The sequence below is a fragment of the Leptonychotes weddellii genome, chromosome 14, assembly GCF_054177405.1.
Source record: "Leptonychotes weddellii isolate Sample4059 chromosome 14, ASM5417740v2, whole genome shotgun sequence".
Taxonomy (NCBI): domain Eukaryota; kingdom Metazoa; phylum Chordata; class Mammalia; order Carnivora; family Phocidae; genus Leptonychotes; species Leptonychotes weddellii.
In genome coordinates, this window is record NC_138382.1 from 77,833,037 (window position 1) to 77,857,949 (window position 24,913).

At 61.1% G+C, this 24,913-nt stretch overlaps 1 protein-coding gene across 1 annotated transcript; it reads left to right on the forward strand.

The window, feature by feature from the left end:
• On the forward strand, window positions 1–18,736 carry DBH (dopamine beta-hydroxylase). Its single transcript, XM_081802647.1, has 12 exons — window positions 1–318; window positions 2,948–3,094; window positions 4,702–4,959; window positions 5,797–5,973; window positions 6,637–6,739; window positions 10,059–10,225; window positions 12,724–12,867; window positions 13,272–13,310; window positions 13,934–13,993; window positions 16,699–16,826; window positions 17,117–17,276; window positions 18,164–18,736. The coding sequence occupies exons 1-12, from the start codon at window positions 1–3 to the stop codon at window positions 18,293–18,295; spliced, it is 1,833 nt and encodes a 610-aa protein (XP_081658773.1). The 3' UTR covers window positions 18,296–18,736.
• Window positions 18,737–24,913: the final 6,177 nt, after the last annotated feature.

The window sequence follows — 24,913 nt, forward strand, 5'->3', positions numbered from 1 at the left end:
ATGCAGGTCCCCAGTCCCAGCATGCGTGAGGCAGCCTCCATGTATGGCACGGCAGTGGCTGTCTTCCTGGTCATCCTGGTGGCCGCACTGCAGAGCTCGGCACCCCCTGAGAGTCCCTTCCCCTACCGAATATCCCTGGACCCCGAGGGGTCCCTGGAGCTCTCCTGGAACATCAGCTACACGCAGGAAACTGTCTACTTCCAGCTCCTGGTGCAGGAGCTCAAGGCCGGGGTCCTGTTTGGGATGTCGGACCGTGGGGAGCTGGAGAACGCTGACCTGGTCGTGCTCTGGACCGACGGGGACAACGCCTATTGTGGGGTAAGTTTTTCCCCGCCGCCCCCGTGCTCCTGACCTTGTCCCTACCCAGCCCCCAGCCGACCTTCATCCTACACTCACTCCCCTTAACCCAGCAAAGGAAATTCTCCCGCCTCTCCGTTCCTCTTCCCTCTGATCATAGCAGAGTCCGTGTCTCAAGCTTGGGCGTCTCAGGGCTGCCCATCTGAAGACAAAATGGGAGATAGATGCCCACCATGGTCTCTGACCGCACACTCCAGAACAGAACGCAGAGCACCCAAGGAGCGCTGCTGCGCCCCAAGGACACACACATCACATAAATGAAGGTACTACACTGCCCCCACCTCGCGAGGGCGGACCCCATGTCTCCCCTCGGCGCCAACACCACCCAGCGCACCCTGCTGCACACCCCGCGCCCGTGGGCCTAGGGGTCGCACGTGGCCGAGCACAGCACCAGGCGCGCACACCCACTGCCCAGGACACAGCATCTACGGACCTAGCTCACACACGAGGGTGAAGTGAGCAGGTGCAGACACCCCGCCCCCCACCGGCCCAGGTGTGGAACAAACCTACCGAGCTGACCTGAAACAGGATGTGCTCTTGACTCCTTGCCTCCAAAATGTACCCTTCTTCTTCCTGGAAAGTGTGGAGGAAGGAGAGGTTTCCCTCCAAACCAGAGATAGAGAGGCTTTGGGGTGCTCTACAAGGTGAAGGGAGGTGCAGGTGGGCGGGGGCTGCCAGCCGCCGTGAGCCATTCCTCCCGCCTTCTGCCCCAAATGGGCCTGGTCGCCAGGACCTCTATGGGGATGAAGCCCACCTCTCTCCCCAAAAACATACACAGGAGGGTTAAACTTTTTTTTTAAAGTCAGGAGGCACTTTGTTCATCTGTGAGGAGGGATCCTCTTACTTCACTTCAATGGGGGAACCTGTCGGAGCCGAGCTAGGAGTCCTGACTTGTGCAGCCAGCTCCTGGCCCCAGGACTTGGTTTCCTTATCTGAGGGATGGGGACAGTAATCCCCCTCCACATTTTTGGGTTGTTGTGAGTTCAGGGGAGTTGACGGCGGCTGATATTGCTGGAGCCCAGCGGTGCTCCACCCAGCCCCCACCACAGCTCAGCAGGGGCGGCTGGAGGCTGAGCGAGCGAGCTGGAGCCAAATGCTTGGGGCCGCCCAGGTAGGACAGGGTGGAGGTGCCGGGTGGGGGCCCAGATCTGGCTGCGCTATCTCCCCCACACAAGGATGCTCCGTGGCTCAGCGGGATCCCAGCCCAGAAAGACCTGGGACAGCCCCAGCTCTGAGCCATCAGCCATTCCCAGAGGAGTCCCTGGGCCCCTGCATCAGGAGTGCTAGCTCCTCTCGGGGCAGCTTTTCCTGGCTGCCAAGAGAGCCAGGGTGACTTCGCCCTCCCGCACGCTGCGAGATTAATTTGCACAACAAATTCCTGTGCAAACAAATGTCAGACTTGTTTTTCCTCCTTGAGCCATATATTCAACAAATATATTCTAGATTTCCAGCTGAAGATCAAACTAACTTTCTGCCTCTGTTTAAAATTAGTCCTGCAAATGGGTAGTGTCCCTTAGCAGGAGCTTCGCGGTGGTGCTTTTCTCTAGGGGAAATTTTGCAAACTCTTTTGCAGGTTTCTTTCTTTCTCAAGGAAATGAAGAGAACATGCTTTAGGCCTGGGTACGGGGTTAAAAAGAATCCTAAGGCCAAGGGCTCGTGGTGCTCCTGAATGGGAACAGAGTCTTGTGGCGGGGGCCTGGGGGGTGGGGGTGGGGGTGGGGGTGGTTCTTCCCTCCTTCTGAGCATCCTCTGCAGGTGATTTCTTTCCCTACACTGGCCTGAAGGACCCTGGACTGTTAGGCCTGACAGCCAGGTGCACAGGAGTAGGGGAGGGAGGGTGGTAGGGGCAGGCCAGGGTTGGCCAGATCCACCACCTACTAACGTCCCGGCAAAATGCAGCAGGCCCACTTCCTCCCTGGGCCTCAGTTTACTCTCTCCAGGCAGAGCTAGGGCTAGACGAGGGGAGCAAGAGGCCTGGGGCTCTGTTTAAGTGTTTAAGGTGGAGCTCACTCTCAGGGGTGCTCGAGGTCTGGGTGGGCACCGGGGAGAGAGAGCCACCTTAAACGCCCCAGCTGGTTTCTCCCTTGCTTCCCCCATCTGGCCCAGTCTCTATGGCTCCAGGTGCTGTCACGACCCCTCCCTCTGCAGACCAAGGGGAGCGGTATTTGTCCAAGGTACCCATTCCCCATCATGGCACCTTCTGGTTGCCCAGAGGTCTGGGAACGTGGTCCAGATGGCTTCTCGGGGCCCACTGTCCTGGTACGCTGGGGTGTCCAGGGCCCAAGTCCCCATCCCAGCTCTGCCTCTCACCTGGGGTCTCAGAGATGTGTGGAGAGATGTCTGTCCTTACCGAGCCCTGGTGAATCCTGGTTGGCATTTGAGAGCCCTGCTTCAAGGAGCAGAGGAAGCGAGTGGAATTAGAGCTTGATTCTGCCATCTCCAGCCAGACCCAGAAAGTGGGAGTGACCCCCCCCCCCCCCGCGAACCCAGGAGCACTCCCCGGACCCACAGACACACTGGGAGCAACCAACCTTGAGCTCCGGCCCTACTGCTTGGCCCTGGTGTTCAGGGTCAGAATTTGTCTCTGCAGGATGCCTGGAGTGACCAGTGGGGACAGATCCACCTGGATTCCCAGCAGGATTACCAGCTGCTGCAGGCGCAGAGGACACCAGAAGGCCTGTGTCTGCTCTTCAAGAGGCCCTTTGGCACCTGTGACCCCAAGGATTACCTCATTGAGGTGGGTGGTGGCCCCATGTGCTCAGGAGATCATGGAGTACCCCCACGACCTAGGGCAGCGCCCCTGGGCCCCGTTGTGCACAGAGAGAAAGCCAGGGAGGGACCTCAGAGGTGCTGGGTGAGGACAAGGGACCAGCTCTGCCATCAGCCTCTGGTCCCTTCAAGAAGTACTCCTGACTGACTCGTAGCCGAGATATTTCTAGATTCGGGTCCTGCCCCGAAGCCTCTCAAACTGGGACCACAATGATCTTGCTCCCAACTTTCTTTCCTTCTGGTCCCTCATCTTCAGGTGGAATTCTGGAAAGAGCCCAGAAGACCCGGTTTCACTAACTGTCCGGTTGCCAATGGGCTGCGAGGCTTGGGACAGTTCCTTCCCCCCTCCAGACCTCCTTGGTTGACATGTCTATAAAGTGCAGGAGAAGCAGGGTGACCTGCAAGGCCCTAGCAGCTCCGTCTAGGAGTTCAGAGCCACCGTGGATCCTAAAAACCCCCTAGGCTTCTCGAGCTGCTCCAACACACCCATTAGGGAAAAACCACCCAGCTTGGCCTTGAAGACAAAATTCTTTTAATTTTCCAGCGCACTTTGACCTTGGTCACCGTGTGCAATCTTTCCAGTCTGGTAGTGATGGGCTGTCTGTGTGCCAGACAAGGAGATTGAGGCCAGACAGGGGAAGGACTGGCTCGGGGACCAACGGCAGCCCGTGGAGTCCTTACACTCCTGAGCCACCGTCCCCATGGACGAGGCAAGGAAGGAGAGGCAGAGGACCCTCTCCAAGGACTTTGCACGGGGTGCAGCCACGGCGTATGTGTGCTCAGCTCAGAGCCTCGGGGTGTGGGGGAGCCCACAGCCTGAGGCTCTGATATGTCCTTAGGTGAGAGCTGTCACAGGGGCCCCAGGTTTATGTAAACTCAGAGAGCAAAGGGGCTGCCCACCACGAATACAAACATACGCACGCATCCACTGGTGCCCAGAAAACACATCCATGTAGGCCCACATCCTACGTGTAGACACAGGCGGACATTCCTGGCAGCACGGTGGGGGAAAGCCAAGCCCAGACTCTCGCCTCCTTGGGTCTGTCTGTGACCTCTAGCACGGTGCCGACTAGAACTTTCTATGCCTGCACTGTCCGGCTTCAGTGGGACAGCACAACTCTCCAAGCTCATTGCGACTGTTGAGAAGCCCCAGTTTGGTGTTTTTCCCTTCACGGGGTCATTGACTTCTCACGCCAGGCTGTTCACTGGACCCGAGGAAATGACCCACACCTGATCCCCGGTGGCCCTGGGGGTGCTGGAGGGGACAGATATCTGAGGGGGGCCAGCCGGTCTGGCTCTCAGGTGGCCCAGCAGTGGCTGGCAGAATGGATGCTTAGCGAATGTGGATAGATCATATTTGCAAAGAAAACATGTATTTAATGCCTGGTGCAAGCTGTGGGCTGGGGGGTGATTAGCCGGGGACGGAATCTCAGCTGCATCCTCAAAGATGCCCTCCTTCACAGAGACAGGAGCCGGGCATGTCACCTGCCAGGTGAGGTGGCAGGGACCTAGCAGCGCCCGGTTACGGGAGCCCAGCTCTGGTGGGGCGGGGGGGTCTGCGTGTCTCGGCTGCAGGATGGTACCGTCCACCTGGTGTACGGGATCTTGGAGGAGCCTTTCGGGTCGCTGGAGGCCATCAACACGTCGGCGCTGCAGACTGGGCTGCAGAGGGTGCAGCTGCTAAAGCCCAACATCTCCGTCCCGGCCTTGCCCTCGGACATGCACTCCATGGAGATCCACACCCCAGACATCCTGATCCCCAGCCAGAAGACCACATACTGGTGTTACATCACCGAGCTTCCAGATGGCTTCTCCCGGCACCACATCGTCATGGTACCTGGGGGGGAGGCGGGTCCCAGGGCCCATCTCTGCTTCCTCCTGGGGCCTCAGAGGCCGCTGGGGAGACATCCTTGTCCTGGAAAGCCATTCATGGTTCATGAACCCCTTGCACCAGGGGTCCCCCCATTGCCTGAACCCCAGGCACCCTGTCACCTGCTCAGCCCCCAGCCTCCCAGGGCACCTGTGCCCCCACTGCCCAGACTGGACCAAAGGACACTGATGTTTTGATTTCTGCGTCTTCCCCTGGGACTAGAAGGGCCTCTGTCTATCTGTCAGGTCACATCCCCCTTCATGAAAAGGCAGCTCAATTGCTCTAAACACCCACCCAGAGATACGATGTGAGGGCACCAGCTCTCTTCCTGGCCCTGGGGGACAGGGAGGCAGGGACCCCCTCCATCTCCACAGTGGTGCATGCTCAACACAGAAAGTGCAGCCCCGAGACATTGTGCGAGTGCCCAAAGTCACACAGGGGTGGCCAGCCTGGTCTACTGGCTCAGGCTTGGCCTCAGGGCAGCCTCTGTGTCCTTGCCCGGCCACGGCCACGCTTACACGAGGACACCTTCCTGTCCCCACCTTATCAGGAAATGACTTGCAGCGATCCTCATGCCCTTCGCTCTGGAGCTCTTTGTGGGCTTCTGGCAGATTCTGCCTGGTTTCGGGTTGGTGGCTCCCCCTTCAAAGCCCCGGGCCCCAGAAGCGCCCCTGGAAATTGCTTCCCTTAACCCTCCCATTTTACAGATGGGCAAGTAGAGGCCCACGGGGGTGGGGGGCGCTGCTGGCGGGCAGGCAGGTGTCCGTGGCCCCAGGCTCAGTGCCCTCCCGCTCCCCCAGTACGAGCCCATTGTCACCAAGGGCAACGAAGCCCTGGTCCACCACATGGAGGTCTTCCAGTGCACCGCCCAGTTCGAGAGCTTCCCTCAGTTCAGCGGGCCCTGCGACTCCAAGATGAAGCCTGACCATCTCAATTACTGCCGCCACGTGCTAGCCGCCTGGGCGCTGGGTGCCAAGGTGCGGGCCCTGCGCCTCCCCGGAGCCGTGGGGGCCCCAACTCCTCCACCCTGTGTCCCCCCACCTCTGAGGGCCTCCGAGCAGGGGGCTCCAGAGGGCGCTCGTGAGGCCACCGGAGAGGGCCCCGCCCACATAACGCCACCCCCAGCTCCGTCTCTCTTCCAGCCCTCTTGGGCCACGAGGCTTTTTCCAGCCTTTGTGGCTGTTCTATAAAAATGCAAAATTTGAGCGTAGGTACTTGGTGAGTATTGATCTTGCTTCCCCACTGGACTTGGGGGTTCGTGCACAGGGTGCACCGGGTGGTCCTGGCGGGTGGGTGGCAGGTGCTGTGACCTCCGCGGGCTGCATCCACGGGGCTTCCACCCATGCAGAGGAGGGCGAGGCAGGGCCATGCGCAGGGCCTGGGGGGTACGCTCGCCCCCGGGACACCAGCTCCCCCTACTCCCTGACCTCGAGTTGAATAGGATATCCGGGTGGGCTGGTAGTGAGCTGCCCATCAGCGGGAGAGCACCATTCTAATCCCGCTGCCCTGCCAACACCCGCCACCACAGCTCAGGCCCCAACAGCTGGGTGGGTTTGCCCCAAGCCCCGTCTGGGAGGAACCCCTTGTGAGACACCAGTTTGCCTGTGTCTGATTCCTCACCCCCCACCCATCCCCCGCAGGCCTTTTACTACCCGGAGGAAGCAGGCCTTGCCTTTGGGGGCCCCGGGTCCTCCAGATATCTCCGTCTAGAAGTTCACTACCACAACCCGCTGAAGATCCAAGGTAGGGAGTTCTAAGCATGTGTTTCTACCCCCGCCTCTGTCCTCCCTTCGGAGTCCTCGGGCTCGGACATGCCCATTCTGGGAGGTGATTGGGGTGTCTGCCCAGCACTGGACCCCCCTCCCTGCAGTGCAGCCTCCTTACGACCCATGGAGGCAGGCGCCCCTCTTACGCCTTTCCTTCTGTTCCTCTCCCGAGACTGTAGTGGGCTCCCTGGGGCAGGGCCCCGTCCGGCCGGCTCATCGTTGCACCCCACACAGTGGGAGTGCAGCACCCCCATCTTCCTCACAAGCATAATTGCCAGGTACCACCCTCTGGAAAAGGGAGGCAGAGGCTTCTTGCATGCCCATCTGCAGATGAGGAAATTAAGGCCCAGGCTGAAGGGACTCCCACCGGGGCCATGAAGTGAGTAGGTGGGGCCAGGAGGTCTGGGTCTAGGCTGGCGGGGACCCCGGTCACAGCTCTCTGGTGGCTGCACTGCACTTGAACCCGCAAGGTTGGTCGGACTCCAAAGCCGTAAGGAATCACTTAGATACCGGTTTGGTCGGAGTCCAAGTGGCCCACCTCCTCCCCACACCCCCTCCTTGCTCTGTAGTGGGGTCAACAGGTTCAAGGTCAGTGAAGAGAGGTCCCGGGCCGGAGCGCTGTGCCCTATTTCCCTGGAAGTCCCACTTCTCCGAGGCTGCTCAGACCAGTAGCTGCCTCTCATCCCCAGCTGCCCCTCCCCAACAGGGTGGCCGCTGGCACCCAGGCACGATGTCTCTGCCGTCCCCACAACAGGCTGGGTCACAACAGGGCACCTGGAAGGACGGCAGGTGCAGGCCATCCAGGGCCCAGAACCCGCCTTCTGACGGCCTGAGCCCTGGGAGGCACTGCCCCCGGGATTATTTTCAGGTCGAGGGAAGAGCCCTGGCTCAACTGGGAGCATTTCCGACTGGGTGCTCCTCCCTGGCTTCTCAAAACACATCCCAGCAGAGCAAAGGCACGCTTGCATCTGAGCACGCGTCTGGGATTTTCTATGCACATGTTTTCGGGTCGGGGGTGGCAAACAGGCTTTGCTTATGGGCTCCTCCAGTGGATCCTCCGCAGCTGCACGGGGCTCCCTGTCGGAGAGGCATCTGAGGCTGTCCGGGGCCCAGCGGGGTAGCACTGTCGTTCGTTAGTGAGGTCTGCCCTGTGCAGCAGTAGCTGCTGGATCACCCTGCGCCTGCAGGCGGACAACGAGAGTCGATCTTTAGGATGGTGATGCCAGTTGTAACGGGGTCAGGAACTGAAACGTTTCGTCTGCAACACCAGCACCTTCCACCACATGCGGCCACATAACCCTCTCCCTCTCTCTCTTTAAAAGGACACTTACTTTCATTTGTGGAAGCGAGGAGAAGAAATAGCCTGAGAGATGAGAACGGGAGCTCCAGCCTGGGCCCCAGCCCGTCCCTCTCGAGCTGCGTGACCCTGACGGGGGGCCCCCTGGCCCCCCGCAGCTGTCCTGAGGCTGGGAGAGCTCCCACACACAGCTCCCAGCTGCATGTGGGCCCCGGGTTGTGCCCCGCCAATGGCTGCCAGCGATCTTTCTCCCGGCGGCATAACTAATATTTTCTGCCACCACTGGAATTACCTACAGTGTGCACAGAGAAGGGCATAAGTCAGCTGGGGCTTTAGCATGATGTGGGATTTATTGCTCATTTAAAACCTGAAAGCAAATGGATTTTTGAAAACTCCTTAACCGTCAGGGAGGTCTGTCTCTTCCTGATTATCTGGTTATATTTATGGATCCTTTGCCAAATATAAGGACGCTCTGTCACTTCACAAATCTGGAGATGGGCCGCTTGGCTATAAATATCAAAATGCCACAATTATTTCATTATTTAATCCCCATCTGAATTTTAACCAATTGCATCGCCTTTTTATTATTATCCTCTGATGTAACCGGCCCAGAGACACAGAGGCTGAGTTTGGATGTTGCAGGGCGGGTGGGGGGGGTGCGGGGGGGCTGGAGTAGGGAAGGGGGAGGCGGAGGCAAGAGGGGCGTTCTTGGCTCCACCTTAGGGCGAATGAGCAGGGAGACCGCCAGATCCCTGGCAACGCCCTGGGCTCAGATCGCAGCTCTGTCACTTTCCAGACCTGTGATCTTGGGCAGTCTTCAGCTCAGGCTGCGAGACTCAGTTTCCACATCTGTAAATTGGGGAGGATGATTCTTCAGTTGCATGGCCTCCCCTGCCCATATCCCAGCTCCCCTGTACATTCTGAGTGGCTGGGCCCGTGGGGCCAGGCCAGGGCTCTGCACTGAAGTACTCAGGGACTCGGCTGACCGATTCCAGGCAGGGGTAGAGCAGGGGGCTACTGGAGGCCACATGGTTATGTGGCCGTGCCTCTGGCTGCCAGCGTCCGTGACCTCTGGCCGTCAGCTTCGTGTGACCACCAGGAGGCCTGCCCAGGGAGCTTATGGACTCTCCAATTAGCAAACCGCAAGAAGAGCCAGCAGGTGTGGCTGGACAGTGATGGGCAGAAGCACGGTGTTCTCCTTTGGAAGAGGCTCTTAACTTTGAACCAGAGAGGCCCAGAGAGGGACAGTGACTTGTCCGAGAGGGCACAGCACACTGCTGTTGACCAAGTGGAGTCTGGGCCCGTGCACGAGCCAGGGGGTGGAACAGTGGACACCGGCCCTGCTCCAGCGCTCCAGGCTCCTGCTCAATGCCCCGTGATGTCCTCAGATGCGTGCCCGGGGTGCACCTTGATCTTGCAGGCGGTAATCAGAGGAGTAAAGTGGGAGGCAGCAAGAAGGATGCACCTTAGGTGCATCTTCAGCACACAGACACGCGCGCTGGCCCACCTTGGCCAGGGCGCTGAGACTCCTCTATGAGACGGGGCAGCCGCCGTTCCCTGCCCTCCTGTTTGCACAGATGCCCCCACAGGTCGTCCTGCAGGTAGATTCCCCTTCAGATTCCTTTGCACGTGGGAGGAACATGGAGCCTTTGCAAAACCCAACTGAGGAACTGCCGGCCTCCCAGATATCCCAGATAACCTTCAGGCAGCTCAGGCCCACTGCCTGCCGTCGCTCGGTTTTAGTTACCCGCCTTTATCAAGACTTTCCAAAGCATCCGCTTAGTTTTCATAGAAACAGTGGCTCTTTCTTTCCATGTGGGCGTGCCTGGCATAAACAGGTGTGGGAGCGAAGGCGGCTGGTTTCTGGTGTGGGCCGCAGGTGGGAGCAGGTGTGGGGGGGCCGGCGTGGCTGAGGGGGGCTGGGGGTCTGCTGGAGCCAGAGCACTGGGGCGACCCGTGGGGGCAGCTATCCGCTCACCTCCGCCCCTCTTCCTCCCAGGCCGGCGCGACTCCTCAGGCATCCGCCTGCACTACACGGCCACGCTCCGGCGCTTCGACGCGGGGATCATGGAGCTGGGGCTGGTGTACACGCCTGTGATGGCCATCCCCCCGCAGGAGACGGCCTTCGTCCTTACCGGCTACTGCACGGACAAGTGCACCCAGCTGGTAAGCGGGGCAGGGCCTGGCACCTGCCGCTCCCTCGCCCCAGCTCCCGGGAGGAGGTCCTACGGGTGGTGAGCAAGGAAGGGCGGCTTCGTGGCTTTGGATCCCCCACCCTGCAGCTTCATCACGGCCCTCCCTCCCCTGTGTGTGCAAAGGAGCCTTTCTGTGGGCCTCCCTCCCCAGGGACAGCCTGGCTCCCACCTGGTCTACACCACGTGCCAGCCAGGGCTTCCTGGAGCTGCATTTGAAACTCTGCTTTCATTCTGTGAGTAAAATAGACGTGCATTCCCCACTCACAGTGCAGGCACTGCAGGGCCAGTTAGAGCCCCCCTCAGCTGCAGCACCCGCTCCCCTCCCCCTCAAACAGCCAGACGATAAATTGCTACATGCCCTTATATGTGGTGTCTGAGAGAGAACAAGCTGAATAGGAAACCTTTGTCCTGTAACTTGCCTTTTGGCGGCTACATGCCTGTGCCTAGCATGGTTTCACGGTGGACCTCACCAGGGCTGCGCTGCCGAGGCCAGGGGGCACCGTTCTCAGGACCGTGGGAACATAGGTGGGGTGCAGACCCTGGAGCAAACGCTCCCAAGGAGCAGCAGAGACTCCCCGGATTCTGCGCCCTCGGAGCTCCCCTGCCTCGCCCAGCCCCTCCTGTGTTCACCTCCCCCTGGTCGCCAGCGTGCAGACCTCCGCCAACTTTTCACCCATCACAAGAGGCTTCAGGGAACTCCTTGTACGCCAGGGACACGTTTTATCAGGTAGATTCCAGAAATTGCCATGCACAGAGGACATGAGCTTCAGTTTGAATAAATCTCACAAAACGCCCTCCAGGCTGCAGTGATGAGGTGTGGAGTGGATGTGCCTCTCCAGTGAGTTGCTTCTCCACGTGGACTTGTGCTCCCCGTGGGCCCCCCGAGCTTGCAGGCTTCCCACCTGTCCTCAAGCCAAAGAGAAACAGAGCTATTAGCCGTGCAGGAGAGGAGCTCCTTTGGTCTGAGACCAGCATCTGGTGCTCCCTCCCATGTCCCCAGAGCTCCCATCGGTGACGCCTCCTGCCACGTGAAAGGCTCCGTGGCGTGGGCCTGGAGCTGGGGGGTGGCCTACTCAGGACGCACCAGGGAAAGGGGCCCCAGGATGCTATGAGCCCTGCCCTGGAGAACGCCTCTAGGCAGCCTGGGCACACAGACCCGCCTTCTCTTGCAAGTCTCCAAATACTTTACCGCGAGGAAAGAAAAAGAACCCACCTTAGTCTTCTTCCCCTTCCAACAGTACGTTCTTCTTGAAAATTGCATTATGTGGACTACTCGTTGAAGGGGCTCCACGGAGTCTGGCCTTGCCTCTCCTTTAGCAGATCACCAAGGGGCGTAAATTCGGCAATCGAAAGGCTGGCGTGGTCGAGATATCCTTGTCGAAATGGACAAACCAAGAAAAAGCATAGTGTTTGGGACCCCAGGCCGCAGGACGGCACATCGCTGTGCACTCATCAGACCCCCGCGTCTCTGGGCGAGCGGCCAGCCTCCAGGGTAGCGAAACCCAGGGCCCCGTGAGTCAGCAGAGGCTCCCAGGCCCCACGCCCAACGGTCACAGGTGTGGCCGTACAGTTCCCCGGTCCTCAAATCATTGTAAGGGGGCCCGAAGTTTCCCTAATGCCGAGGGCAGGACAGTAGTGGGTGGAGGGCACGAGGGGGAAGGCATACAGAGAAATCAGCCCATGTGCAGGAAGCGCCGCTGTCCGGGGTTGCTTGGTGACAGAGCCACGGCCCCGGGAGCTCCCTGAGCTGCCAACGCTGTGGACAGCGCCTAGCAGGGCACGGTGCTGTGCGGTCAGGGAGGTGACAGGCGGTGAAGAACACGCTTCAAGTGTGTAATCCCCTTAGGAAATGTTCCGTCTCAACCAAATTCACCTGAAGTTCAGGAAAGTGGCCTCTCCCTGGAAGGTGAAGCAAGGCGTCTCGATGGGACGTGGTCAGTGCCACGGCTGTGAGACAGGGGAGGGTCCCCCGGGGGCTGTGCCGGTGACCCGAGGTTGTGCGGCAGGGTGGCCGAGGGCCTGCTTGCGTGGGCGCATGGCGGACGCTGGACGGAACAGCCTCACCCCAGACCTGAGCCTGCAGAGCAAGGAGGTCACACCGTGCTCGCCTTGATGGGCCCCTGCTGGGGGGGGCTCCCCTTAAAGTCTGTTGAGTAAATGGATAGTGGACTGAGCAGCCTTCAGGGGCTTCAGAGAGAAGGAAGCAGGCTGTCCACCCCCCACCCCAAGCCTCTGCTGCTTCGGAAGACCCGGGCGGTGACAATGACATTGCTCTGCGGGCAACTCATGCCCTGCTGCGTTTCCAGAAGGGGGCCTTAGCCGTCCAGGGAGAAAGATGAGGCCGGGCGATGCAGACTTTCTGGGGAAGCAAACTGGGCGTTGTGTCCCACGGCTTGTGGTCGGGGCCGGCAGCCGGAGCCCGGGTCCCCCGCGTGCCAGGCCCTGACCCTGCCGTCCCCTGCCCTGCAGGCCCTGCCTCCCTCAGGGATCCACATCTTTGCCTCTCAGCTCCACACACACCTGACCGGGAGAAAGGTGGTCACCGTGCTGGCCCGGGACGGCCGAGAGAGGGAGGTTGTGAACCGGGATGATCACTACAGCCCTCACTTCCAGGTAGGGGCCTGCTCAGGGCCTGGCTGGGGGCCTGTGGCACCTTCTCTCTCCCGCGGCCATAGGAACACCCCTATAGTGGGTTCCCTCTCCTGGGCCAGGCCCCGACACCCGAGAGCACACAGCGGCCAGCCCTTCTCTTTGGGAGATTCGATCCTGGGGAGGGACTCTGATGGTAGATTCTGGCATGCGGCTGATTGCAGAATTTAGGGGACCCAGGCAGTCCGATGGTAAGTCTGTCCTGGGTAACCACCTTCTTGTTCTCATCCCTTCCTGGCCGGAGGCCACACTTAGCCAGTCCTGGCTTCCCCCCGAGGGTCTGGGAGCACAGCCCCAGAGAGCCGGGGAGGACAGGGGGCTGGGGGCTGGGTCTGCAGCCGTCTGAAGTCTCCCCTCTGCCCACCCAGGAGATCCGCATGTTGAAGAAGATCGTGTCTGTGCACCCGGTGAGTGCCAGTCAAGAATGGGGAGGCCGGGAGGGCTGGGAGTGCCCCCCTAGAGGAGAGACAGAAGCGGATGGGGGATGGCAGAGGCCGCGGGAAGGTCTTCTAGAACCACGTCCACGCAGGGCAGGGTCTGGGGCCATCCTGCGGTAAGACTCACCAGGACGTCATAGAGAGGACTCAGAGGAGACCTGAGCCAGCAGCACCCAGGGTGACCTGCGTCCTCCTGCCGGATCAGCCGGCCACAAACCCCGAGAGCTTCAGGGAGAGACAAGGGCATGGGGGTCGCTGGCGGGGCCCCGATCATGCAGAAGGGGACCTCCGGGTCAGGTAGGGGGTGGCCCAAGTTCACCCATGGGCTGTGACATGGCCGAAAGTCTGCACTACTGTGACCTGTGTACCTGATCAGGAACCACAGACGCCAACGGTAATCAGTCCCCGGGGACACCCAGATTTTGACCCGCACCTGTGGGGGCCCAGAGGCCACCACGGGGTTCCTCAGTAATGGGCTGATGACCACGTGCGGTGGCATATGCAGTAGCTTGGTCAAACGTGGGACAGGCCCAGTGCACCTGTTACCCCAGGTGCGCAGGTGCTGATGAGCGTCTATTGGCTTGGATCCCCAGGGGGATGTGCTCATCACTTCCTGTACCTACAACACCGGAGACAGGAAGCTGGCCACTGTGGTAAGTCACCCTGACTTTTCCCTGCTGCCTATCCGTGGGGTGTGTGAGGCCTAGGGTAGTGCGGGGGGGGGGGTCCCATTCGGGGCTTTCTATGCTTTCATGAGGACAAGTCTTAAGTCATCACCTCGAGCGTCGGTTGTCGGAGGGCAGGGGGTGGCCTGCCTCACTCATCCAGTAAACCGGCGGTTCTCAGGGTGTGGTCCCCGGGTGAGCAGCCGCAGCTCCCCCCGGGGAACTTGGTAGAAACACAAACTCACAGGCTCCACTCCAGACCTGGAGTCGGAATGTGGGTGGGGAAACGTGGCATCTGTGGTTGAAGGAGCTCCCCACGTGACTCTGTAGTAAACGTATCCGCGCCTGTGTGCGGACGCGGGGGCAAGGGGCGCCTGGTCGATCCCTGTCTTCATGGAGCTCCATCAACCAGTGGGGCAGGCCACACCAGGGGCAGGCGACAAGCAGCACAGTGCCACAGGGGCCCGGGCCAGGAGGGAGGGTGGTCAGGTGCGGGCTGGGGGAGGTGAGTGAGTGCCCGGGCAAAGGGGAGGCTGCAGTAAGGCCCCGAGGACCCAGAACATCCTCAGACCTCCGGTACCAAGCCTGCAGACTGTGGATGGCAAAAGTAAGCAGGCTGCAGAAAATCCATCTTCACACCATTCCCTTTGGGGCTTCTGGCAAAGAGCAGACCGTGTAGGTTGTGTGGCTGACTCTGCTCGGCAGGGATGTGACATGGTGCATTTGGGCTGCCCTGTGGTAGCCCAGGAGGAGGGTCCATCCGGGAGACACTGTCCTCGAGGCTCGCTGTGCGGGCAGGTGGCCGGCGCACTCTGCAGAGTGAAAGGCTGTGCTGTTAGTAATGACGTGTGGTCGGCAGCACCAGCCCGGACTGGCCTGGCAAACTGACCGCCGGCCAACAGAGGCTTGCTAATCGTCTCGTTCATCACCGAGGCCCCTAGTTATCCTGGGAACCATGACGTGCCCAGTGGAACAGACCTGGGGCTACAGCCCCCGGGACCCCAGTCGACCACACGGCACCCCACTTTTGGTGCTCATTCAGTGGTTTTTCCAATGGCTTTATCGAGATACAATCCACGTACCAAACAACTCACCCATTTCAAGTGTGCAGTACAGTGACTTTTTCGTCTGTGCGCAGGTGCGTGCAACCATCCGCATAGTCAAGTTTAGAACTGGCCATCCTTCCAAAGAAACCGTCCCCCCTTTGCCGCCGCCCCCCGCCCCCAGCCCCTGGCAAGCACTGTCCCGCCCTCTGTCTCTGTGGGTTTGCCCATCCTGGACCTTCAGATACAGGGAGTCCTAGAATCTGTGCCCTCTCGTGACGGGCGTCTTGCTCTCAGCATCACGTCGTCAGGGTTCACCCCAGCTGTTACGAGTATTTCTCGTCTTTTCACGGCCAAGCGACATGCCAGTGTCTGGATGGACCACAGCCGTGGATCCATTCTCCAGTGATGAACATTTGAGTTGTTTCACTCCAGGCTTCAGGGTAGGAGTCTCTGTATTTTCACAGGTGACAGAAGAGGCTCAGAGAGGGAAGACACTTGCCGGAGATCACACAGCCGATAACAGGCGGAGCGGGGATTTAACGCAGGGCCGTGTGCCTGCAAGGCTCTTGCCATGCGGTTCCTCCCTCCCTCTGGATCTGGGGGGACCACTACTCTGCGCCCATGGGTGCAAACTCAGGGAGCAGGAGTGCTCTGCAGGCGCACAGCCCTGGCCTAAACCCCGCACCCCCTTCTTCTATCTGGAGAGGGGCTCAGTCCACATAACAGCTGCTGGAGTGGAGTGCTTCCTCCGCATGGCAGCTCACCCTGTCCGAGCTCAGGGACCCTCAAAGCCTTGCCGGGACCCCGTGAGGCAGGTGCCACCAGGACACAGTGAGGTGGAGCCACCAAGGGCCCTCAGCTAGCAGGCAGCAGGGCTGGTCCAGGCGCCAAGAGCTCTGAGCTCTCTTGCCATAGGCAAGCCCCCCGGCCAGAGGGCAGCGTCTCCCCATTCTGGAGGTGAACCCACTGAGGCCGAGGGCAGGAGGGGGCAACTTGCCAGAAGAGTGAAGGGGACCCCCAGGCCCACCCCGCCCAGCGCTACTTCTGCAAGGGCCCTGCTCCCTACCTCACCTGCCTCCTCGAGGGGGACCGGTGGCCCGTCCCGGGATATCCAGGCCCCATGAGCACCCCGGTGTCTCAGACGCCAGGTTCTTCAGGCCACGGCCCCAGCTGCCCCACTGCCTCCTCGCAGTGTCACTGGTGGGACCGAGGAGGGGGACGGCAGGGCGGCTCTCAACAGACAGACTGAGCTTCCCACAGTGTGACAACGCTCGCACCCGAGAGACAGGGGCCTTCGCAGCTACCGTCCCGGTCCCCAGGCTCTCACTGGGTCCCCAGGGGACCCCTCCTCGGCCAAGGTGGGGAGGCTGTGTCCACACAGGCCTTGCCCCTTACCTTTCCTGGGACTCAGTTTCTGTATCCATAAAATGGGCACACTCGTCCCCCTCTCTGCCCGCCCTGTAGTAGTTCTCCTCCTCACACGTGTTGCTGCCGGCTGACTTGTTGGTTCGTGCGTGGTCTGTCTTTCCTGCCGAGGGAGACGGAATTCCAGGGAGGCGGCACTCTGCTCACTGAGAACCCTCGGTGAATGCGCGCAGTGTGCACGCGCGAAGCGCGGGTCCTGACGGGCGCCTTCCCCTCCCACAGGGGGGCTTCGGGATCCTGGAGGAGATGTGCGTCAACTACGTACACTACTACCCCCAGACGCAGCTGGAGCTCTGCAAGAGCGCCGTGGACCCCGGCTTCCTGCAGAAGTACTTCCACCTGGTGAACAGGTGCCGGGCCATCGAGTGTCCCCGGGCGTGGCACGGGGACCCCCATGCCCTTTCCCTGCTGAGCCTGCACTTGGTCCGACAAGACCCCTCGGCCCAGCCCTGGAGCAGCCGTTCCCAGCCTGTCCAAGGCGACTCGAGAGAGGGAGCCTCTCAGCCATCGCGGGCGGGCAGGCAGAGCCCAGACGGCGTCCTGGCGGCAGTGGGGCTGGGGGGAGGTGTCACCACCCCTCCCACCCCCCCCCACCCCACCGGCCCCACCCCAGCCTGGGCTGTGTCTCCTTCCCCACCAGGTTCAATGAGGAGGAAGTGTGCACCTGCCCTCAGGCCTCTGTCCCCAAGCAGTTTGCTTCGGTTCCCTGGAACTCCTTCAGCCGGGACGTGCTCAGGGCCCTGTATGGCTTTGCTCCCATCTCCATGCACTGCAACAAGTCCTCGGCTGTCCGCTTCCAGGTACGCAAGCCCCGGGGGCTGCCCCTCTACTCCCGGGGCCCCGCCGAGGACCCCAGCGTGAGGCTGGCAAGGAAGCGCTCACTCTGAACACCTGGAGAAATCAGGGGGTGGCAGACAGGCCCCCAGACAGACAGACGGCCTGCAGAGGGAAGGACTGATAGCGCCTCCAGGCGGGGCGGCATCACACCCCAGGACTAATCTCGGTGGGTGGTGTGAGCAGGGGTGGGGGGTGGGCACCAGCAACTCCGCCAGAGCCTAAAAATAAAGGGCAGGGGGAGGGGCAGGTGAGAAGCCAAACAGTCTGAAGCTGTGGGCCGGCGGGTCTCTTTATCTGGGACCCGCGGGGATTCAAAGGCATCTCACTTATTCCAGATTGAGCGAGCATGAGCAAGCTGCTGGTGGAGGCTGGGCTGGTGCTGAGCAGGGTGGGGAAGGATCTGTAAGCCTGCAGGTGTGGGAGGCAGATTTCCTGCAGGCATTTGGGAGCGGATTAATCGCTGAATCAAACAGTCCCAGCACCAAGGGCAGGGCTAATGCTGGCTGGCGAGAAAGACTCGGTGTGGACATCTGATGTGGTTGTAAAAGTGGCATTTGGTGCAGCCTTGTTGGGGAGGAGGGGCTACGCACTCAACCTGCACCCAGGGGCTCTGATTGCTTCATCTGGGTGGGGATTGAAGTGAGGGACAGACAGGGAGTCGAGGGGGGGGCCGGGGGACTCCAGGTCAGGACCCCCAAGTAGCAACCGGAGGGGAGGAGGGTGAGTTCAGTTTGGGACAAGGTGAATTTGAGGGCAAGAACCCAAGAGGTCATGGGGGAAAGTGGCTGGGAAGGCAGTGCCCTGTCTCACCCCTCCAGCCTCAGTTTACCACGTGGTCCTTTCTTTGCAGGGTGAATGGAATCGGCAGCCCCTGCCCGAGATCATCTCCAAGCTAGAAGAGCCCACACCTCGGTGTCCAGCCAGCCGGGTTCAGAGCCCCACAAGACCCACTGTGGTCAGCATTGGTGGGAGCAAAAGTTGAGTGGGGGGATGTCTCTCACTCCCCCATCCATGCTGTGGCTGTGGGCTCACACCAGCTCTGTGCACCCCCACTCCGTGAAGACCCTTGTTGGAACAGCTCTGCGTGCCCAGGATGAACGCCCCTGCCTGAGACCATGGCCCATTCTAGCGTTCGCCCCTCAAGGACCCCCTGCATGACTGAGAGGGTCCCGTGAGAGTTCCCTGTTGACCCACCCGGGCCTGGGGCGACCAATGCCTTCCCCACACCCACCTTGGGGGTCTAGTGTCCGGTGCGCCCTCCCACTCCCCCCACCCCCGGAAGTCCTGCCTGTCGCGCTAGGACGGGAGCCATGCCTGGCCGTGGGGCAGACCCCCCAACCCGGCCCCCGCGTCCCCAGCCCCCTGTTGATGGCGATCTGTGTTGGTGTGCTGTGGGTACACGTGCTACTTAAACATTTCCCTGCAGAGTGGCTCATTTGTCACTGTGGGTGTCTTCTCTGCCACGGAGGCAAGACAGCCATTTAGCTAGTTAGGGATTTGCCTGCGGAGACTGCTCCCTTGCAGGGTAAATAGATATTTTCGCCCACCTAAAGGGAAAACGCTAACAACTCTCTCGCCACCACCGAAAGATGAGTCGGCAAAGACCCAGACAGGGATCCGGGTGCCAGCTCCTTGGGGGAAGTAGAATTATCAGCCCCAGGGTTGCTTTCCTTGGTGGCAGTGGAACAGGTGGGTAAGGGCCTGGGCTCCAGACTCAGGCCTGTGTGAGAAGTGCTGTGTTCCACCTCTTGCCGGAACATCCAGCTCCTTGACCCTCAGCTTTCTCACCCATCAAATGGGGCCGGTGCCCAGTGATGGCCGGCACAGGGTGGCGCTGCCCCCGTGGGAGAAAGCCTTGTCCGAGCCTCCTTTCCACGGCAGGCACTCTGCCCCGTGGCTGAGCTGGAACATGCCTCATGCTTCCCGGGTCAGCCTCCACCTTCGTCCCCTCTGAGCTGCCTCCTGTTTATGGCCAAGTTTGGCTCCTTGATGATTTCTGCAGGGAGTAACAGATGTGACTCTGTTCAGCCGGTTCAGCAAAAACGCTGCACAGCCTCCAGGGGAGTGAGAGGGTGATGGATGGGCCTCCCCGTCCTCCCCCCTCAGAAAACGTCCGCGAAGCGGCTGCCTCTTCTTCTGAGAGCCACTTCATTATAGACGCGGACAAACTGGCCCAGACGCTCTGCACTGCGTCGTATAAATCATGGCTTCCCGCGCTGTAAGTCACAGGGTGTGATCGCTGTGAGATGCCAAGCCCCGATGGAGGCTGGAGAGCTGGCCGGCCCTCTGTCATCCTTATAGCTTCGGGTGACAGGTGGAGGAGAGGCCCCTCCCTGCAAGGGCAGGCCTCGGGAGAGCGGCCCGGAGCATGCCCAGCCTTGGGCCTTCGTCTTCAGGCCCAACCAGACCCCTGTCCTTTGACTGTGATGACTGCCAGCCAGGACAGGAGTCCTGGTCAGCCCAGGGCTGTGGGAGAGGGTGCCAGAGAGACCCACAGGCCACAGCGGGCCAGCCTCGCACCCACTGAGCCCTTCCTGGCCACCATCACTTGGTTCCCAAGCCCCACCCCCCAAGGCACTTGCAGCCTTCCAATCTCCCCAGAGGAGAAATGCTTCACCCAGGGTCCCCGGAGGATTAGTGGTGTTGGGGAATCACACCCAGTTCCAGAAACTTCCACCGCCCACATTACCAGCCCCCCCCCCCACACACACACATTTCACTCACTCTCACCCTCTCAGGCTGGTCATCCTCTTGCCCGCCGGGAACAGCCGGTTGCGCTCCTCCTGCAGGGACCCCTGCCTACACGCTGCCCCATCCCTGCTCCCGGGTCCCGCAGCCCCGCCCCACCTGGATGACTGCAGCCCTGTTCCTGTGCCAGCACGCCCAGCAGACCCACAGCACAGCTGTTCCTGCTCCCATTGACAGAAAGGGAAACTGAGGCACCCAGACCCCCAGTTAGGTGCCGTGGTCACCCAGAGGACTCAGCAAGCGCTTGTGGGAGAAACGCTTTATTACTGAAAACAGCCTGTCAGGGCGAGTGTGCGGCCTTGGCCAAGTCCCTCCAATGACTCTCGAGGCTCTTCTGAACAGCTGGGTGGTGGAAGAGCGAGGGTCTAGCAGCCTGCACTCTCTTTCCTCTCTCTGCTGTGTGGCCCTGGGCGAGGTGCTTTCCCTCTCTGGGCCTGTCTCCCTTGCTGCCCTTTGAGGGGCAGGGGCTGCCAGGGTAGATGGGACCCACCAGCTGTGAAGTGCCCTGAGTCCCGGGCTGAGGTGTGCTCACCCAGGATCAGTGTTGGGAGGGTCTGGGGGTGGGGGCGGGGAGGTATCCTCAGTCCGCAGCCTCCAACCAGGGGTGTCTGCCTGGGCCCCAGGGTGCTGCCGGGCTGCTGTCTGGTGGCCATTAGCCTCATGTGGCCGTTCAAGCTTAATTTTCAGCAAATTAAAAGGATATAAAAGGAAACATTCAGGTTCTCGGTCACACCTGCCACATTCCAAACGCTCCGTGGCTACATGTGGCCGTGGCCTCTACCCGGCACAGACATACAGCCTTCATTTCCTCATTGCGGGGAGTCCATTGGGCTGCGCGGCCCCCGGGCTGTGGTCCCAAACAGCACCAGCCTCGCCGAGCTGCGCGGGGGCGGGAGGCCCAGGTAGCCGATGGGCTGCAGCGGGCCGGCTCTGGCTTGCTCTGCACAGAGCAGCTAGACCACCGCAGGGTGCCAGGATTTTCCACGGGGGCATTTCGGCAGGACGAGTCTCCACGGCTAAGGATCATCCTTCAGGCTATGGGAGGTTTGGCCTCTGGGCCCCCCACGCGCATCCCGCGCCAGGCGTCAGCAGCACATCGTGACCACTGGCTTCCAAATGCCCGGCACAGACAGGCACTGAACATTCTCTGCCCCTCGCCCCCCACCAGCTGCTAAAGGCTCTCTCAGTCCCGGCCCCCGCCCACCCATCCTGTCCTGCAGATGGAGAAACTGAGCCGCAGGGATCCCCAGGTCCCTCCCACCTTTTCCACTGCAGCGAAAGACAAAGCTTCTCATTATTGCAGAGAACCCCCCTTTTCGTCCCCTCCAGCCCTGGTAACACGCACTGAAAACCATGAACAATCTCCCTGGGACACACACCGTGCGTTCTATTTTCTCCCCACACACCCACCGGCCTCACGCACACATGCCACACTTCCTTGCATTTTCAGGAGGCTCTGGGATGGAAGGCAGCCCACGGCGTCCCAGGAGTCCCAGGCCAGAAACTTCTGTTTTTGTGGAAGATTCCTAACAGGGACGTGGGGAGCCTTCAAGGGAAGATTCTAGACTAGAATCCAGGAGGCCCTCGCTCCCTGCTTTGGAACTGCAGAGGGGCTGGGTTGTGGCCCCCTTGAAAACCTGGCTTAAGTGGGGTCTAGAAGCTGCGCTCAGTGTATTTGCACATAAACCGGAGGTTTATGGACCCAAGAGCATCACAATGGCCCCCGAGGTGGCCCCACTGTCCCCTAGTCCCTCTAGTCCTGGGTCTCCCCCCACCCCCCAGTCATCCAGTCCCAGCTGGGGAGCAGGCCTTGTGGTAGGCTCTGGGGCTGGACCCACACAGTCCTCGCTTACATTCCAGCAGGGGAGACCCACAGTCAACAAACACTAAGGAAGTTTACAGTGTGCAGATGGTGGTGAGCAGAGGGAGTGCGGGAGGGAGGCCATTAGGGACATTAGAGGCAGCCTTGTCGAGAAAGGAGAAAGTGACATTAGTTAAAATCCTGAAGGAGGTGAGAAGGTGAGTCCCATGGGTATCTGGGGGAGGACCCTCTGGCCACGGGAACAGCCACGCAAGGGGCCCCGAGGTGGGGAACAGGGAGGAGGCCAGTGTGGCTGAGCAGAGTGGGCAGGTGCGGCAGGAGAAGCGGGAGGCCAGAGAGGCTGCAGTGGGAGGCAGCGGCCAGGGGAGGCCAGAGCAGTAACCAGGGGTAAGGTGTGGTGAGGTGGCCCATGGGGGCGGCCACAGGGTCAGGCTCCAGACAGACTCAGGAGGGACTGCCAGTGAGAGTCACTGGAACATCCTCACACAGACTCCACGCGGGGGCTCCTCCCTGAGAACTCAGCCGGAAGCCCAGAGGCCCACTCTGTCTTCCTGTCCCTTGTCCTGTGCCAGGTGGTGTTTGCCTCCTTTTGGGGACCTTTGCCCTCTGTCCTCCTCCCTAGAAGGAAATGAAAGCTTTGTCCTGGGCTTTGCTCCCGCTCCTTCCTCATCTGAAAGACATGGGCTCTTCTGGAGGGAAGGGGAAGGGGAGGAGAGGAGGGGGAGTGGGAGGGGGAAGAGGGGATGGAGGAGAGGGGAGGGGAGGACGGGGATGAGGATCCCTACAGACAGACACTTAGACCCCAAGGTGGTAGCTGCTAAGGGATGCCTGGGTGCTCGTGCAGGGTCACTGGGGGCCAGCAGGCCCAGGGAGCCCAGGCCTGGGGGGGCAGCCCGAGGGGCAGTCTGAGCCCTGTCCCCTGGCCTGGCCTTTGGAGCCCTGGGTCAGAGAGGGGCTCCTGAGTTTGCCCGGCATTTAGAGGGTTAGCATGTTCGCAGGGGGAGCGTTGGGCTTTAAGCCTTTCATTTGGGGAGACGGGAGAACAAAGCCGAGAGTGGAAGAGGCGGACAGGGAAAGCAGCTCATGCTGGGAGCCTTCTGAGGTCTTGCCTGCACAGCCCCTGGAGCCAGCCATTAGGCCGGGTGGCAGGCCTCCTTCCCCAGTGGGTGGAAGCAGCTGGCTGGGTTGATGGTGCCCCGGCGGCGGCTGGTGGCGGCCATGCTCTGCTGAGCCCTCCACGGCCCCCAGCCTCGGCCCCTCCTCAGGCCTCACGGGATTCCCCAGTGTCTCCCACTCAGGAACCCGGGTGAGGACCCTCAGAGGAGTGAGGACCTCAGCAGGGTCCCGGGGCTCCCGTGGCCTGCCACTGAGATGGCTCAGCCACCCGCCTCTCCACCAGTGACATGGGTCAGAACATGCTGGGGGGTGCCTCGGGCAAGCCCTCTGGCCTCTCGTGCATCCTCTCACGGAGGGGCGGGGGCTGAGACAAGCACTCAAGCCCCAGCCCGGCTAGACAGTGCTCCCATGGGAGCAGGGAGGGTCTGTGGCAGGAGCCCCATTGGGGGCATCCCAAGCTGAGGCAAAGCAGGAAGCATGAGGACTCTGCCCCCCACTCCCCTTTGCAACTGGGATGGCTGAGGCCCAGGTGAGGTAGGACACTGGCCTGGGTCACACAGCAGGTCAGGCCTACCCCAGGACCTTAGCACACGATGAGCTCATTGTCTACAATCACTTTGGGTATGTTTCTGGTGCCTCTTTCCCCGATGCTTCCATTGTCCCTTCCATCCACCCTGCTGGAGGGAGGAGGGCGAGCGCCAGCTCCCAGCACCTGAAGCATCTGGGAATGGAAGGAGCTGGGATTCACCTGGGCATTCTCCTGCCCGGGCCCTTGGTCCTCACTGGGGAGGCAGGCACCTCGTCCCTGCCAGCCCGGTCCCTCCCCACTTAGCCCTGGAAGACCAGAGGTGGTGTGTCGTCTACTCTGACGCAAACGCCGGGGCTATGTGCAGGGATCTGGGACCCGAGTCGGGCTGTGTGCAGGGATCTGGGACCCGAAGTCGGGCTGTGCACCGGGATCTGGGACCCGAGCAGTCTCTGACGGCCCAAGGCAGCCCGCCTGATAGATAGGAGCCAGCAGGACCATCACTAAGTAGGGGCCTCTCCACCTGCCCTCCGGAGGGGACAGCGCCCCCCTGGGCCCTGTGAGCTCCAGGGACTGCTGAGGCCGGCACACAGGTGGAGTCTGATGGTACAGGAGCCCCCTCTCTCCTTGTCTTGACTCCCAGCCAAGCGCTCAGCCCGGTTTGCCCACAATTCCTGATGGCAGGACTCAGCCACAGTGAGGGCCCTGCCGTTCCTTGTCCAGTAGAACCTTCAAAACAGGTACGGCAACAGGTGTCTAGATTGGGGGGTAAGGAGGGACTGGCCCCGGGACACTTGGAGGTGAAGGCCATGTGGCCCATCCCTAAGCCTCCGAGGCATCATGCCTGGGGCTGCGGCCTGGCCTAGACCTTGCTGCTGCCGGCAGGACGCCCAGGAGAGCTCGGGAGGTGGCTCCGTGGCCTCTCCCACGTTGTGACCCAGTGCCCTTCCGGGAGAGGCCGGGGTTATTTCTCCCCGGCAGAGAAGCGAACACGCCAACCGTGAGGACTCCTGCCTCTGAGCTCAGCCCCCGAGGCAGGGGTGGGATCGGAACCTGGGTCTGGCCCCCCGCACCCTCAGCCTCCCCCCCCGACCCAGGACAGGTGGTGGGGGGGGACACGTACACCGCCCAATCCAGGGCTCCGTGGCCAAACCGCAGAGCCCGGGGAAGCCGGCCAGGCCATCTGGGAAGCTGTCTCCCCTCCTCTCCATTTCTGGCCCCTCGGGGTCCACTCAGCTTCCCCCAGACTCTCTCGGGCAGGAGCCAGGCCCGCCTGAGAGCAGGGGAGGCTGCAGGTGCTCCCGTGTCGGAGGCCTGTCAAAGCCAGAGGCCCAAGCTCCCCAGCCTGTGGTCTGGCGAGGGGGCCAAAAAGCTTTCCAAAGGCCATC

Bases quoted from the DNA above. Each gene is read 5' to 3' on its own strand.
- DBH (XM_081802647.1), top strand. From the start codon at position 1: ATGCAGGTCCCCAGTCCCAGCATGCGTGAGGCAGCCTCCATGTATGGC. The intron at 10,226-12,723 runs GTAAGCGGGGCA...CCTGCCCTGCAG, and splicing joins CGGACAAGTGCACCCAGCTG to GCCCTGCCTCCCTCAGGGAT. The intron at 16,827-17,116 runs GTGCCGGGCCAT...CTTCCCCACCAG, and splicing joins TACTTCCACCTGGTGAACAG to GTTCAATGAGGAGGAAGTGT.